General features: G+C 38.1%; 1 protein-coding gene across 4 annotated transcripts in view; it reads right to left on the bottom strand.

Annotated features, from left to right (window-relative positions):
- Window positions 1-127: 127 nt before the first annotated feature.
- The window catches only part of LOC117925100 (pre-mRNA-processing protein 40C), a 64,092-nt gene continuing 46,029 nt past the window's right edge, over window positions 128-18,190 (bottom strand). For all 4 annotated transcript variants that reach the window (XM_034843963.1, XM_034843978.1, XM_034843970.1 and 1 more), the window contains 7 exons: window positions 8,373-8,513; window positions 8,184-8,290; window positions 5,344-5,467; window positions 3,742-3,885; window positions 3,111-3,257; window positions 1,730-1,852; window positions 128-725 (listed from right to left, as the gene is read on the bottom strand). In XM_034843963.1, the coding sequence (XP_034699854.1) occupies window positions 408-725; window positions 1,730-1,852; window positions 3,111-3,257; window positions 3,742-3,885; window positions 5,344-5,467; window positions 8,184-8,290; window positions 8,373-8,513 (1,104 nt within the window). In that variant the 3' untranslated portion in view covers window positions 128-407. The remainder of the gene's footprint in view (window positions 726-1,729; window positions 1,853-3,110; window positions 3,258-3,741; window positions 3,886-5,343; window positions 5,468-8,183; window positions 8,291-8,372; window positions 8,514-18,190) is intronic.

Below are 18,190 nucleotides of genomic sequence, written 5' to 3'. Positions count from 1 at the left end.
ACTAGTGATTGACATTTAAAATCGTTCCCCTCTGGAAAGGGTCTTTCCTGATTTAAGCTTTCGTGTACGCTATGAATATAAGGAAATTAGAAATTGAAAAAGAGCCAATACTTAGAATTCAAGCAGAGAGACCACATAACTTTCAAGGCAGCTTTCCTTTGTGTCCCATAATGGTCATTATCATTTGCTTTTCTACCCCATGAAGACGTTAAACAAAAATCACTTTAGATACATATAAATTACAGCATTCACAGAGATCAATTAGCTTGAACCCCATAATCAAAAACAGAAAAATATACGGTAGAAAAGGAAAAACTAAATGTGAAAAAAAAAAAATTAAATTAACAACTAATCAGTAAGCAAAAGTAAAGTCTATTTTCTGACAGGAAAAAAGTGAGAAAAAAAAGTCATCTTCGCTCATGGGCTCTCCTTGACCCAGATGGAAATCTCCCGGAATCAACAGAGCTTCTACCTTTTACTTCTGTATGCTTCTCTTCAGTTTGATCCTGCGCCAATTTTTGCTTCCGCAGCATCTCCTCGCTATATCTGCGCCATACTGATTCCCTATCTTTTCTTGGCATCTTTATATACCTGGTATCAGATCTCAGCAGACGTTTGGCCGTCGACCATGATGTCAGAACTGTTTTTCCATCTTCAGTCTCCTGTGTAGCTGCTTCTGCAGTTAGGACTTCAGACAACAAAGCTCTAAATTCGTGTGCACGCCGCTAAAAGAAAAAGAAAAAGAAAAAGAAAAAGTCAACCACAAAATGATCTTATCATATGAAACAGTGTTTTTATTTTTTGCATTGCCATTAAATTGAAATAATTTAAACAGTGGATCGCCTTCTGAATTAGTTGCAATTAACATATAGTCTAGTGATGCAGTAGGTTACTAGTTTTCATGTCTTTTAGTCTTTAAGCAACAAAATGGAGAATTAGTGGTGCAGTTCTACCAATCAAATAGACGATTGGTATTGCAGTTCTACAGCACATAAAATATTCTTTGACATTTCTGTTTTGTTCTTAATAATATTGTTGAGGTTACAGCATAGCATAACCAGTTTTCCTTCCTGTAAAATCATTGCCCCTGGGGTATTGAAGATTCCCAAGCTACTAAACATCAGGAAGCACAACCTCCATCCAGGGATTAAGAGAATGGGGCCACAAGCACAATATACATCAAAGTTTCATCTTATTCTTCAAAGTCCAGAGGTAAATATGATCACCAAAAGGACTGTTCCTCATCTATGAAAATTTGGATTGAAATAACACCAATAAAGGACAGTTGTTTGTGCAATATCAAGAAGTACCAGCCAATGCACATGCATCATGCATTGTGATCCATGTTCATCTTAAAAACTTATAATGGAGAAATCAGCCAATTATTCTTGTACTTCAATTCTTGATAAAATTTTGACTGGGAGATGTACCGTACACAATATACTAGTCATTGAATTATAGACTACTGATGTAAGTTCATGACAAAGATGATTCAACTCCAAATGTTTTTGTTTTAAATATCATCAATGTCATTTTACACTTTCATGTAGCCACTTTTTAATAGCAAGGAGCATGCCAAATTCTACAAAAAATGTGTGCCAAAATAATGACTGAAACAACAATTGAAATATACTATTAAGTGCTATTAAATTGTAGGTTATATTGGAGAGCATTAAAAGGAAAGTTACCATTGACCATCAAAGGAAGACACAAGACAGTTTAGAATTACCTCATGAAGCATCTTTATGTGTTCCCGGAAGAGCTTCTCCAGGTCAGATGGATCAAGATCAGAATTTGTTGCACGTGCTTGTGGATCTTTCTCCAATTTAGGCTTTGATTCCGTCCAAGATACCTAAGCACATGAATAGGAGAAAGATGTTAACGGTTTTATCAGTTGGAGTGACACTCAATTCCTAGTGGAAATAAAGCCACCGAGAAATGATGTAACCAAGTAAACCAGCAGCTATATGTACACAAATGCAAACCCGGCATTCGCTCAGCTTTGAAAATTTAATGCACCATTGTGCCTAAAGCAGACCTTGAATGCATCGTATATTTCAAAATTCCTTTCTAAACATATTTCTTTCAAGCAGAATACAAAATAACTGAACCTTTTGACATGTGGAAGTATATTAAATGGTAAAACAGATATATATCTACTCCACTTGTGTTCCATCCAGTCCATAACAAACAATGAAGTGGCCAAAGCAAATCCTAAAGTGAAAAAACAGACCATTCAGCATCATATTTGGAAAAACTGATGCAATCAATAGTCCTTTTCTATTTCACTGTTCAAGTATTTTACAGCTTGTATTACCATCTCATCTTACCTTCATATAAAACTGCAACTGTTACCTTCTTAGGAAAAGAATATTCAGTGAAGATTCAAATTTGTATCAATTTTATCTCAACTTTTGCACATCACACAAACTAGCAAACTTATGACTTATTCCATTTTCCTATTATAGGCATGCATGTTTAAGCATATATGTATTCTAGCATGATCATTATTATCTATAAACAATTACTCTAAATCCATGATAGTTAATCACAGAGCAATTTCTATCCTTCATCTAGATTGGACCCTGTTATTGTCCATTAGTCTGGACTGATCATTCAACAATGGCCCCCATGGGTACTTGAATTCTAACATTTAGCCAAATTCCTTTCTAGGTAGCAATTTATCCACTAATGAAAAAGTTCGAAACAGAGATAGCCATGTGAGCTATTTATTTTGATATATGAATTGCTTCACTCCCTAAACCTTCAAACAAATTGATTAAGATACACATGGAAGGACTTGCAATTATGATTGATATAATGTTAAAGTGATAAAACTTCCATTTTATTCCCTCTTCATTCCTTCCTATTGAAACCTAAAATATTTTTCATTCTGGCAGACATAAGATTGTTAATGAACCAAAATGACCAATACAAGCTTATTTGGCCATACAAGCATCCCTCCAGAGAACATCTGGGCTTCACCTGATCATTGTACACAATCATCCATGAATGTTGGTACCTTTTGCACAACAGGAGCCTCACATCATATCGCACACATCCATAGCTAATCCATCCAAAATTAAAACATTACTATAATATGATACTACCTGAGGGTCTTTAATGGTTTCCACAAGTAAGGCTTGATAAGATGATACCGCCTCTTTTCTGCGCACTTTCAGTCGCACCCTCTCCATTTCTTGTTCTTCCCTTTCTTTCCGTTTCCGTAATTCTCGCTCCCTTTCCTTCAATTTATCCTGAAAATTGGTGCAAGCAGCCCAAAAACTATAATATTCTCCACAGAAATAAGCAGGTGAAATGTGAACCTTGTAAAGGTCCATTCTCATTTGACTGGAAGTCCTATGTCACCTCCAAAAGGAAATAAACTATTCAGACAGTTTGTAAATGGTTCACATCCTGAATTGAAAAAGCACAAACAAATATATCCATCTACAATATAAACAGAAATATAACACAATTATATCAAAGGAAAATAACTAAACAAATAAACATTGCCTTAAAACATATCTTTATTGGTAATTTTGTGCACAATTAACAGCTATGCTGGACTTTTACTTTATTTACCTGAATAACTAGTACTCTGGTCCAAAAACATATCTTTAATGCATATCTTTTTACTTATCAAAAAAAAAAAAAAAACTAGTACTCTGGTCCAACCAACAAATAAAATCCACAAGTAGCATTGACAATAACCAGCTTATAGAAAAACTGTTCTATTACCTGCTCCTCCTTTTTGGATTTTGCTTCTCGTTCCACTTCCTCTTCAGCAGCTTTTAACTCAGATATATACTCATTAAATAAAATCTCCCTATCCTCATGTTTAACACATTTATATCTGGGGTCATTCCTTAGGCTATCCTTCACCTATAGCAACCAAAACAAATATGAAAATAGAAAAATGAATTAATATATAGAGGCACAAGAATAAGATAAAAGACCAAAACATCCAATACTTATCTTTGTAACAGTGACAAAACAAGACTTATTTTTGAAGATTCCATTATTTCAACAAACTGTTAATCTAATGATGCATATTTAACATATAGATTTTGTGCATTACATAGCTCATTTAATTTATTGTCAACATCCACAACATCTATATAAATGATCACATGAGACATTTTAGGGATTATAGAAATAGTCTGAGAATGTTTTGTTCGAGTTTTCCAATGGAAGACCTTTAAGAAACTCATAAGGTGGTTTATGTCATAAAGAAGTTAAAGATGAGCGGTTCTCTTCACTGTAATGTATCTCTTTAGACTTTTGATAAGCTCAGGACTTCTAAGGCACTGGTTTTACTCTCTTTTTCTCAGCTTCTCTCTCCTTTTCCCTTTCCTTTTAGATGTTGCCTTTATACTTATATTGGGTGAAAGCACTATTTTTGTGTTATTAAAGTTTTTTTTCTTGCCAACCAAAAAATGAGTGTCAAAGCTCACAAATAACTAGTACAAAAATAGAAACACGCAGACACAAGTGCACTCACCCACACACACACACACACGCATATATATATATATATATATATATATATATATATATATATATATATGTATGTATTGGAGCTTCCTTCTTGTGTAGATCTCTCTTTGCTTTGTATATAATAATTGTTCTATCATGGTAAATGGATAAGAATGACTTAGAGTAGATTTTTGCATGTTGATACATCACTCGTAAAACAGCTACTTCTTGCTAATTACTTTTCTAGCATAATTGTTCTTCTTGGGTAATTATTCTGACCAAAGAAAGCATTACTTCCCATCTGGGCTCGAGTTGTTTCATATGTCTCTTTCAAACAACTGATATCAAGCAGGCAGGTAGGAGGTTGCAGTATGTAGACAGTCAAAATAAGACATAATTATAGAAATTGAATGCAAACAGATTTTGCACAGAATAGACAAAATGATTTTGGGCTATGCTTTGTTGAGTTAAGATCTCAAAATATGAGATTATACATTTATAGAGAAAAACAACTGCTTACTGAGATAATTCAGAGCATGCACTTTAACATGATAAAAATTCTTGTTTAGATAGCTGAAAATCATTATCTAAACAATAGATTTTTTTAATTTGTTTTCACCAACTGTTACAACTCTTCCATCAATAAACAACTAGAGACTGCCGAATTTGGAACTAAAACATGCATTGGCTAATACTTTCCCATTCATTTTATTCCAAAAGGTAAAGAGGTTTCAAGTTATACACTAACATATAAGAGATGAATATGGTCCAAAAACAAACATGTTTTTCCAGCTCATAGAACAAACCAAAAGCCAACATACACTTTCGCATATGCTTATTATAAAAATGTATAATTGCACCTACCCTGGACCAACGGGTACTTCTTGTTATATCTCCTTTGTCACGAAGCATGGACTTGAAGCTAGAGACAGCTGCTGCACGTATTGCTTGAGCCTTCTCTTCAGCAGCCCTCTTCAGAGGGAGGACCCTGCAAACAGGATAGAAACCATGTCCAACTAGTTCGATTGCATGACAAACAGAAGAACATAAAGCACTCAAAAAGCTGATCCAGAGAAATTTAAGAGCAAATAGACAGACACAAGTGGATCTGAGAAACTGAATCTCTAGTTCAATACTCATTGAATGTTCAAGGTTTATCATGATATATTAGTTTCACAACCAACAGGTAAAACCAGTTTAACAAAACAGATTACCTTTTTAACTAACTCGATGATCAGCTAGGTGCACAGACAATAATACCAAAAAAGAAGGTTCTAAAGTAGATGAAAATTAATGCCTTTTTCCAGCCAAACCTGATCCAAAAAAGGCCAAAGTTTGCAATCAACAGTTGCCAAAGAGGAGAAAAAAAATCATAAGCAACACATCATGCAATGAGATCAGAACTCAAGTGAGGTTTTTCCAAGGATGTGTGGTAGAAAATCAGCCACTGACTAGAAGATGTGCTAGAAAATCTGCCACTGACTAGAAGATCTTTTCCAGCCACTCTGTAACCAACTCTCAGAAACAATCTAAAATCTAACTCACCAAATAAGCATCTCTGAGAACTACATATTCTCCTCTAATCCACTTGATCACAACATCAGAATCTCTTTCAATCTAAAAGACTCTAAAACCTAAAGTTTTAGCCTTCCATAAAAACCTTCTAGAAGGGTTCAGAGCTCCACCCAATAGCAACCTGATACTGATATAGGCCTGGAGAAAAGAAACATAGTGCCATACAATCCATAAAGGTAGACCCCATTCCCTTTTTATAGGAAAATTAAAATTAAATATATAAATAAGCACCTAACCAAAAAGGGGAAGCAACCCATGCACACAAAAAGTATAGAAGATGTGCAAAGCCCAAAAAGGGAGAAAATAAAGAAAAATCATGGCATAATCAATGCCCAAACAATCACCATAATCTAATAGAGAAAGATTGATAACCCCTTTTAACATTTTAACCAAAGAGGACAGACTTTAAAAATAATCTTTCACCACCAATGCCAATAGTTCCAAATGTTTAAAAATTTCTCTACTCGATCTTAGAATAGTCTAAACCGTAGAGGAGTTTTCTTCTAAGGCATGATACACTATTGAGCCATGAAAATGCCATGCCACCCAAGAATAATCTCTTTAACAGCTCAAGGAAGAACCTAAACCATTCCAAACAAGAAAACCATTGAATATATTGGATGAGCACTCACAAAGATAATTGTCTCTTCCTTTTCTTTGTATAAGTAAAATCTGCTTACTAAAGTCCATCCTCTTTCATTTGCTGATTTAATGTAATGATTTTCCCCATACAGCCTTCCAAGAGAAGGAGGTCACTATGGAATGCACCATTGGGACCCAAACCTCTTCGCACCAAAAAGGTAAGGTGGCTGCTGACCAATTTCCAAGAGAACACAGTGAAGGGGGAAGGAAGATCATATTGCTCATAAAAACCATACAAGATGGTTTGGCGGATGGCAAAAGAGAGACAAGAAAAACACCATCCACAAGGATTCTACAAACACTTTCTTGTCATCTACCAATGGTTTTTTGCCAAGAACACCCTCACATTTATTTCCAGCCAAATTGTCAAATCACCAAAGAAATAGTCAGAAATGTGCTATGCAGAGAATTGTTTCTCTCATCCTTGCTAAAGTCTCAAACAAATATCTATATAAATTGTGCATCAGACATACAACCACCCAAAAGGTAGCATAGCACTGCAAAGAGCAAAGAAAAAGGGCAATGAATGAATAATCTGCCATCTCACTGGCAATAGTGAACACAAAACAACCATGTGCATGCATTACCTTTGGAGACCTTAAGCAACAAAAGACAAACTATTAGTTTTACCAATAAAAATTCCGCAACCTTTATTGATCAATCAAAATTGAAAATACAAAATATGATAGGCAAAAGACAAATAGCTTGACCTATTTGTATTTTGTGTTATATAGTGATTGAGCACAAAGTTGAGTTGGTCCCACTACAAAGCCTAAAAGGCAAAAGAAAGGTCAAAGGTTAGGATGAGAGACACGATTAGATTCTCCATCCTTTTGTAACATAGAAAATTTCAAATTACTCATAGAGAATGTGCAGCAAGCTTTATGAACTAGATGGTCAACAATTGATAGATCGTGCTGATTCCTAGCATGCATAATTTGCTTAGTAAGGAACCAATAGGTGTCAATCCACACTAGCTGAAATGTACAACATATCCAACTAAAATGCTGAAAGGACCTAAGAAATGTTCTGACAAAGAGGGGCCCATATAACTTTCTTATATTAAAGAATCTATACAACCCAACAATGTAATCTGGGCAGTGACCATCCAAGCACTTCTTATCATGTTGCCTAGCCAATTAGCCTATTGTTTTTCTGCCAAAGAATCCTCAAGGAGTCTTTTAGCAACTGAAACTGTCTTAATACCTAAAGCAGACTGTTTGGTCCAACTAGACAAGACAATGCCTTGATTGAACTCAGCATCTACTGGTTGGGCAGGTCTTAACTCTGTTGATATATCCAATATCCACAAGGGTTATACCAATCTTTAATCAATGCCTTCCTATTTCCCTTGGCTGAATAGTTTACACAAAAATAGATCTCCTAGATAGTACCCATACAATGTCAATATTTATGGCACAAGGATCACATGTAAAGCACCAATAAGGATCTCTATTCCATGTTCCATGCTCCTCAATAAGTGATACCTTTCATTCAACAGAAGTTCCCGATCCTTGCGGTCCAAAGCCTCGAACCTGGGGTCATCACCCCATTTCTTTCTGAATGTTTGATAGTCAGTCTTGTGATCAATATCCTAGAAGATGAAAAGACAGTCAGTCAGCAATATCCAGTCTGTGTGGTTTAAAGCTAAAGGGTAAAATAAAATGACATGAAACCTCTGATGCTTCTTCCAGCAACTGCTTGAAGCGCTCAATTGCAGCCTTCTGAGCTGCTCGTTTTTCCTTTCGCTCCTCCTCAGCACGTGTTCTAACATAGTGCTCAAACAAGGATCTCCTAGCAGAATAGCCTGGAATAGCCTGCAAAGGAAAACCTTTCACAATAAGAAAAGTAGTAGTCACTCTGTTTTAAGAAAAAGCCTTAATGGCATAGAGAACATCCAAAAAAGCCAAATCAAGATAAACAATAGATGGTAATTTTCAAACAATCTAATTTCCTGAATTCTCATGTGATGCTAGTATCTACATCAATACGTGTTTATCCCTAAAAGTAAAAAGCAGATGGTGGAACATGGAAGTGCCCCTTCTAGAGAGGACGACATCATATTTTTCTTTCCTCTAGATTTTGGAACCTAGAAAATTAGCAAAAGAGTAGGTATCATACTTATATCTAAAGTAACTAATAGAGAGGATTAGGTAAGTTTTTTTTTTTTTTTTTTGATAGGAAACGACAAAGAGATATATTGATAGAAAAAAGAAGTACAAGAGAAGGATGAGAAATCCTCCCACAAAAGAAAACTAAACTACAAGAATACAAAAACAAGAAAGTACACAGTAAAACAAGTTAACACTGTAGATTAGACCAATCCTTAGGAATTACACACCGCTAACCAGTCAAGTTGTAACACATTAAGGGCAGTCCCCTTAAAAACCTTGGAACAGAAAGCCCAAAGAGAAGCAAGGAAAAAAATAGAATCCCAAAGATACTCTGAATTCCTTGCTTTATCCTAAAAAATCCTCGCGTTTCTTTCCCGCCACACAACCCAAATTAAAGCGATGCTCACAGCTTGCCACAAAACTATCCCCCTCTTAGATGAACCAAAACCATTAAATTTGATGGACATCATGTTAAAGATGCTCCTCGGGGGGACCCAATCCATCTTGGCTAACTAAAATAATCTGTGCCACAACCCCATCATCAAAGAGCAATGTAGGAAAAGATGATCTGTTGATTCCCCATACTTCATTCACAGAATACAAATATCAGGACTAAGAGCTTTGTAGGGTCTTCTCAATTGTAGCATGTCGTTAGTATTTACCTTCTTGTGTGCCACTAACCAGACAAAGGACTTCACTTTGAAAGGGACTTGAGAATTCCAAACGAACTTAGGTATAATCCTTACTATACCACTGCTAGATAGCAGTTTCAGATTAAAATGAAAGTATACTTCTAAAGGTTGATGACCCCCTTATAAATGTAGTATGATTGTAGAGGTTGCATTCTTTTTGACTCCTTCAAGTATCATTCTTCCCATTTTTTTTTTATATACCATAGTACCTTACATGTACCTCATGCTTGATTCATAAATTTAGCATTCCAAATAAATTATAGCTAACTACAAATAAAATAATTGAAGTTAAATGAACTTGCAAAAATCTGATCATAAAAATTAACTTGCAAATAAGAAACACAAGCAAAATCAAAATTTTCTATAACACAAAAGTCAAAGTGGGATTTCACATCACAGAAAAAATCTCCAAAAGATGGAGAAATAACAAAACAATTATAAAAGGTAATCTAATCCCTTGTCTGCACTGTAGTTCTGTAACTAAGAAGAGAAACAAAAACAATGACTTCGGACCACAAGCAATTTAACATGAAAATTAGTAGTAAAAAACTTTAAGAATCGTAAGAAAATACAGGAATAAAGGAAAGGACCAAAGTAAAAATAATTAATTAATTTTTTTTTTTTTAAAAAAAAAAAAAACTCACACCACAAGTAGTCCTGACCAATGTTTTTAGAACCAGACCGCTCATTGAACCGGAAAAGTTACCGGTTCATAATTCACTAGTCGGATCGGCGGTCGAACCACGGTCGAATCGGTGACGTCATAAATATATAATTTATATCCATCAACTAACTTGGAAAAACAGAAAAATGATCAAGCAATGTAAAGTTCCTTTTAATCATCAAGCAATGTAGTAAGATCTTGCACGCACGAAACTCAGAAATGATCAAAAAATGAGAAAATGGGCTTCAACCTGTGTGATTTCAAGTTAGGGATTTACCCCAATTAATGATGTCCAGCAGCAAATAACATAACAATTTAAATGAAAGAAAGCTTGCCCAGCCACCGGGGGGTACCAGTCGCGAGGGTGGGGGGGCGGGGAGTTTTCCAACGCCAGCAGGAGTTGTCTGGGTATCGTGGGCCGCTGGTGGGAGCTGCCTAGGACTCTAGGTGTCATGGTGCGCAGCGCGTCAGTGGTGGGCAGAGCAGTAGGCCGACAGCTGGGGGGTGGAGGAGGGAGGGTTTGGAGTTGCAGGCCTGTAGCTTTATACACTCCAAAACGGCATCGTTTTGATGCTATTTGTTTTAAAAAAAATTAAATTCAATTGAACCAGCCAGTTCCCTTCAAACAGGCCGGTTCATCTGGTTCACAGGTTGGACCACCGATTCAAGCGGTCCGACCCCGGTTCAATCCAAATCCGGTCCAATTGACCGGACCGGAACCGTGACCGGCCGATCCAGAACGGAACTGTGACCGGCCAATCCGGTCCGGTTTTTAAAACATTGGTTCTAACAGCCTGATTTGTAGAAATCCTCCTATTAACTATTGGCAGTGTCAGAACCTTGTTGAAACCAATAGAGACATATCCATCCTTATCAAGCATATGTATAAACACTTACTAAATAACTACCCCATTTGTGTTATAGAGCTTACTACAAAATTGTCACTTCATTGTCTCTCTCAACTATGCTATAGGGTCTGGCTATTATAATAATTCCAGGCAGAATATACAGGTCAATATCTATTCAAGCTTTTATCCTCAAGAAACTGTTATGCTACATTTTCCCCATACACAGCATTCCATTAAATTAAGCATTAAAATGAAGGTCAAGATATCTGATGGGGAACAACATGGGAAGCACCCTATGGGAAGCACCCTATGATTCAACTGCAACACCATCATGACACCATAAATATATCATTTATACATTACAAAAATTTAAAATAATTGTAAGAAGTTAAAATTGTGATGAATAATTACAAATTTTCAAAATGTTCCATCTTTTTATCTTTTAACATTATCAGATTAAAACATAATAGGGATAACATTTAATTTTTAGAAGATATACCTAACAATAAAATTTATATTTTATTTAACTTTATCACATTTTACAACTATATGTACTATTTATTTTGAAGTTTTTAAATAGTATATTTTATTAATATAAATCATTGTATTATCAAAGACATCAACTTAGCCTAGTGATTGGGGAGGTTTGGACTCAAACCCAGGCTCCTTTGCTCTTTTTAGAGAGGGAAAAAAAAATCACTCTCTTTATGGGGAGGAAAACAGTTCTATAAGAACCAGCCAGTTTAGTTGTTGAACCGCCAGGTCAACCAGTTCAATGCATTGTCCAATCTTAGAATAGTTCCAATAAGTGAACTGAATCAGGGACCTAACCAATTGGTAGTCCAACCAATCAGTCTGATTTAAAAACATTGCATAAACTTATGTAGTCTATTAATTTTAATAATAAAATTTACTGAAAATTTAGTAGCAATCTAGCTTCTTCAGGTGTGACTGTCTCTTCCGTCAGTGATTTTGCTTACAAAAGTCTAGGTGTAACTGTATAGCAACATTGATGCAATTGCCAATGACCTACCTTTCCTTTTGCCCCATTCTTTTCTATCGTCTTCTTTGATTGTCATCTCGTTATACAATTAAAAAGGAAAAATCTAAACCCAAAATCTAAACATCCTACATCAATATCATTTCAAAATATACAAAGTTTGATCAAAATGAAGAAAACTAAGACTAGAAAAACATAAAAATGCAAAACAAGCAGCACACCGGATGAGATTATAACACTACAATCCACAAACTGCACAACACCATGCAAGGAGGTAAGAAATCCCCCACATCATCTGCTTGGATGCTCAGCTAAACGACTGATCACACTATAGCTAAGTACAGAGCCTAAGAAAAGGAGCACTCTAAATCATCAACAATTTGGAGAAGCCTCCACCAAACTTTCACAAGCCTCTTTTCCTTTTAGACAAACACAAAATCACAACAGAATTACCCCCCATCAAAAAGTTGGAGAAATCCAAGGATTTGGTTTGGAAGGAACCCTCCAAAAGAACAAGTACCTGCCTCAATGGATAAACCTTCATCAGAATAAAGTTCCAGTCTATCAATATAACACTCAATAGTACATGGGTTAAGGCCCTTGCTTGGTTAGTAGTACATGGGAAGGTAAACACCAATGACAAACTGCAGTTGAGAAGACCCTACAAATCCCTTTGTCTACAATGGTGCATTCTATGCAAGGGAAATGGAGAATTGATCGACCACCTTTGTCTTCATTGCCCTTTAACTATTGAGCTTTGGCACAAGCTCTTCAATCTAGCAAGGTTGACTTGGGTTCCACCAAGGAGCATGATGATTATTGCATTTAGAGGTTAGGGGAATTCAATTAGAGGCAAGACACTTTGGCAAATTGCTTGCCTCACTTTATTTTGGATTGTGTGGCAAGAGAGAAACGCTAGGATTTTTTAGGATAAGGGGAGATCGGAAGGGATGTTATGGGATTTACTTCATTTATATTCCTCTCTATGGGCCTCTTGTACTGTTGCTTTTAGAGGACTTCCTCTTTTTACAACTCAACTGAACTGCGGTTTGTGATTCAAAAGTTTGAGATAGTTGGGGTTTATCTTTGTATATAGTTTTCTATAGATGGGTGCATTCACCTTTGATTAGTTTCTGTATTTTGTGGGAAGGACCTCTCATCCTTCTCTTGATCTTTACTTCTATTAATACATATTTCTTCGTTTCTGATAAAATATATATATATATATATATATATATATAACACTCAATAGAGCGCCTGCAAAGGTGTTGTTGAGAGAGAGAGAAAGAAGAAAGACCTTAATTCTCATTAATGTCATGATCTACTTACAATTGAGAAATATATATATATATACAAGGCTAGGAGTCCTAACTACCATACATGTATCCTATATTAACAAGGAAAGGTTATACACTATAAATACATTATATTCAACACTCCCCCTCAAGCTGGAGCATATACGTCATATGCACCAAGCTTGTTACAAATATATTTAATCCTAGGACCTCTGAGAGATTTAGTGAAGATGTCAGCTAGTTGATCATTTGAATTAACAAAACTTGTAGCAACACATCCTGATGCGATCTTCTCTCTAATGAAATGACAGTCAACTTCAATATGTTTGGTCCTTTCATGAAAGACTGGATTGGATGCAATATGTAATGCGGCCTGGTTATCACATATGAGTTTCATCTGTTCATCCTTTCCAAATCTCAACTCTCGAAGAAGATGTCTCAACCATATGAGTTCACATGTTGCCAAAGCCATAGCTCGATACTCGGCTTCAGCGCTAGATCTGGCCACTACATCTTGTTTCTTACTCTTCCAAGATATTAGATTACCTCCAATAAAAACACAGTACCCTGAAGTGGAACGTCTATCTGTGGGTGAACCAGCCCAATCTACATCTGTGTAACCAACAACCTGAGTATGACCTCTGTTCTCGTACAACACACCTTGGCCTGGTGTACTTTTGATATATCGAAGAATGCGGATTACAGCATCCCAATGGCTATCACATGGTGACTGTAGGAATTGACTAACAACACTCACAGGTAAAGAAATGTCTGGACGAGTAATGGTGAGATAGTTCAATTTACCTACGAGCCGTCGATATCTCCCGGGGTCTCCTAAAGGCTCCCCCTGTCCTGGTACAAGTTTGACATTCGGATCCATAGGTGTGTCTACCGGTTTACAGTCTAACATACCGGTTTCTTCCAGGATGTCTAAAGCATACTTCCTTTGGGAAAGGACCACAGCAAAACTGGATTGAGCTATCTCAATTCCCAAGAAATACTTGAGTTTCCCCAAGTCTTTGGTCTGAAAGTGGGTAAAAAGGTGTTGCTTTAGTTTCTGAATACCATCCTGATCACTGCCTGTAATGACGATGTCGTCCACATAAACAATCAGATAAATACACTGCCCCAAAGAGTTATGATGATAGAAAACTGAATGGTCTGCTGTACTGCGAAGCATGCCAAACTCTTGAACAACAGAACTAAAACGGCCAAACCATGCTCGAGGAGATTGTTTCAAGCCATATAGAGAACGACGTAACCTGCATACTAAACCAGACTCCCCCTGAGCAACAAAACCAGGAGGTTGCTCCATATAAACTTCCTCGGCAAGATCACCATGAAGGAAGGCATTTTTAATATCCAATTGATAAAGAGGCCAAGAACACATGGCAGCCATGGAGAGAAGCAGACGGACAGAAGCAATCTTGGCAACCGGAGAGAATGTGTCACCATAATCAGAACCATAAACCTGAGTATAGCCTTTAGCAACTAAGCGGGCCTTAAGGCGATCAACCTGACCATCAGGACCAACCTTAACTGCGTAGACCCAACGACAGCCAACGGTAGATTTACCCGAGGGTAAAACAACAAGATCCCAAGTGCCATTAGAGTGCAGAGCAGCCATTTCATCCACCATTGCCTGTCGCCAGCCTGGATGGGAAAGAGCTTCATGGGTGCTCTTTGGAAGAGAAACAGAGGATATAGCAGAAACAAAAGCAGAATAGGGTGAAGATAAACCTGAAGTGGTCGAGGAGGCATAGCATCAGGTGGGGAGACAATGGGAATAGGCAAGACTTCAGAAACAGGAAGAGACTCAGAAGTGGTGGAAAAGAATGGTGAGTCCTCAAAGAAGGTGACATCAGCGGAGATAAAGTATCGATGAGTCTCAAGGGAATAACAACGATAACCCTTCTGAAGTCTGGAGTATCCCAAGAAGAGGCACTTCATGGCTTTGGCGGAAAGCTTGTCCTGTCCAGGAGTGAGAATATGAACAAAGCAAGTACAATCAAAGACACGAGGAGGAAGGAAATAAAGTGGTTGGTCAGGGAAGAGAAGGGAGTGAGGAATCTGATCATGTAAGACAGAGGAGGGCATACGATTAATCAAATAACAAGCGGTAAGAACAACGTCCCCCCAAAAACGAAAAGGAACATTACTATGGAGGAGGAGAGTACGAGCTGTCTCAACAAGATGTCGATTCTTGCGTTCAGCTACCCCATTTTGTTGAGGAGTATGAGCACAAGAAGACTGATGAAGAATCCCATGATGAGACATAAACGAAGTAAATGGGGCTAAAAAATATTCTCTGACATTGTCACTGCGTAACACACGAATAGAAATATTGAACTGAGTTTGGATTTCAGCATAAAATTTCTGGAAAATAGAGAATAACTTAGCTCGATTTTTCATTAAAAATAACCAAGTACATCGAGAATAATCATCAATGAAAGTGACAAAATACTGAAATCTTAAAGTAGACGCAGTCCGACAAGGACCCCAAACATCAGTGTGGACAAGCTCAAAAGGAGACTTTGCCCGATTATTCAAACGCTTTGGGAACGAGACACGAGTATGTTTCCCAAGCTGACATGACTCACACGGAAGCGACGATAAAGTGGAAAAACGAGGGACCATCTTCTGGAACTTGGAGAGACTAGGGTGGCCCAGACGATTGTGAATGAGGAGAGGAGCATCAGTGGAAATGCAAACTGCAGGAGATGAATCCGAGGTAAGGTGATAGAGGCCTTGAGACTCACGTCCTATGCCAATCGTCTTCCCCGTACTCCGGTCCTGCAAAGTCACAAATTTATCAGAAAAGGTAATAGAGCAATTAAGAGTACGAGTGATTTTGCTGATGGAAATAAGATTAAAAGGACATTCAGGAGTATAAAGGACAGAAGTGAGAGGTAGAGAAGGCAGAGGAAGGGTCAAACCAATACCTTTAGCCACAGTTTGAGAACCATTAGCTAAGGTAACAGTAGGTAAAGCAGAGGTAGTAGTAATAGAGGAGAAAAGATCCTTATTACCAGATAAGTGATCAGAAGCTCCAGAATCTAGAATCCAGGGTCCAAGAGAAGATGTGTGGGTAAGGCAGGCAGAGGCATTACCAGGCTGGGCAACAGAGGCAACAGAAGCCTGAGATGCGGAAGAGCTCGGAGGCTGAGGCAGCGGAGAATCAGAGGACTGGGCCACATGGGCAGTGCGAGGAGGTCGTCCATGTAACTGATAGCAACGATCGCGAGTGTGGCCAAGTTTATTGCAATAGGTGCAATGAGGACGTTGACCTCTACCTCGGGTACCATTGCGGCCTCCTCGAGAGTTAGTTTGAGAAACTAACACAGAAGAATCTGAAGTGCTATCAAATGGCAAAGTCTGAGTGGAGGAGATACGGAGGAGGCGAGCAAACACATCATCCAAGGACGGAACTGATGAGCTACCAAGAATCTGATCGCGGACAGGCTCAAGATCCGGACGGAGGCCAATAAGAGTAAGAACCATGAAGAACTTGTCAAGCTGTGTTTGTTGAGCCCCAACATCAGGAGTAAGAGGCATCACCGTCAAGAACTCCTCCTTAAGAGAGGCAATCTGGCCAATATAAGTAGATAGATCTAAGTCATGTTGGCTGAGATGGACAATAGCAGAAGCCACCTTATAAAGACGCTGGATATCATTCGTATATAATCCTTTGGCCTGAGTCCAAAATTTAAAACAAGTTTTGTAGGCCTGAAGATGAAGAAGAATCTTGGGATCAACCGATTGCCATAATACACTGCATAACTGTGCATCTATCTTCCTCCACTGTACGCGGTCAACCTCAGGGATATTTGCCTCCTGTGTAATCAAGTGATCCTCATATCCTTGACCCATAAACCAAAGTTCAACAGAGGCAGACCAGGAAAGATAATTGTCACTGCCAACCAATTTCTCCGAAGTAATCATAGGAGATCCAGATATAACAGCGGAAAAAATGAAATTTTTAGTAGTCATATCTACTTATCTGGAGAATGAAGTATGTTTGGATCGAAGAGAGCCCTAATACGGCTTCAGATTGCGGCGTGGCACCACCGAAAAAGGGAGACGGCCTCAGATCGCGGCGTGGTACCACCAGAAAGGTAGAAGAACACTTCCCAAGGCACGTGCAGGGATTGGAGTGGAGAAAAAGTAGTCGGAGCTTCGCCGGAAAGACTGTTTGGAGGGCCGACGGAGACAAAAATCCCCAAAAGAGGTACGTGCAGGGCTCGGAGAACCAGGGAGGTAGGGAGGCTGGTCGGCATCAGGCGAAGCTGGAGGAGGAAGCGCGTCGCCGGAAAAGGCCTCACGCGCCCTCACGCGCCGGCGCGTGAGATTCAGCCGCCGGCCTGAAATTGGCGCATGGACGGCGCGTGGATGAGATTTTGGTGCCGGTGCCTTCACAAAAGTTGTAGATCTCCTCCAGGCGCTCCTTCTGGTATGGTCGGTGTCGGAAAAATACGTCGCCGGAAAAGTTCGCCGGCGGTGAGTGGTTTATGTCGACGATCCGACTGACCGGAAAGTATTGGGAGATGGGGAAGGTGACCGGAATGAAACACGGTCACCGGAAGGTTTCCCGGAGTTGATGACACGGGAAACAGGAAAGAATTAAGTTTTCTTCCTTGGCTCTGATACCATGTTGAGAGAGAGAGAAAGAAGAAAGACCTTAATTCTCATTAATGTCATGATCTACTTACAATTGAGAAATATATATATATACAAGGCTAGGAGTCCTAACTACCATACATGTATCCTATATTAACAAGGAAAGGTTATACACTATAAATACATTATATTCAACAGGTGTTAACAGAAAAAGATCAAAAAGAGGACAAGGAAGAACCAAACCCCAAGTTGGCTCCACTAACA

Source organism: Vitis riparia, chromosome 1, assembly GCF_004353265.1.
Source record: "Vitis riparia cultivar Riparia Gloire de Montpellier isolate 1030 chromosome 1, EGFV_Vit.rip_1.0, whole genome shotgun sequence".
Taxonomy (NCBI): Eukaryota; Viridiplantae; Streptophyta; class Magnoliopsida; order Vitales; family Vitaceae; genus Vitis; species Vitis riparia.
The sequence above is the reverse complement of the archived record's forward strand: the minus strand, read 5'-3'. Positions and strand labels throughout refer to the sequence as shown.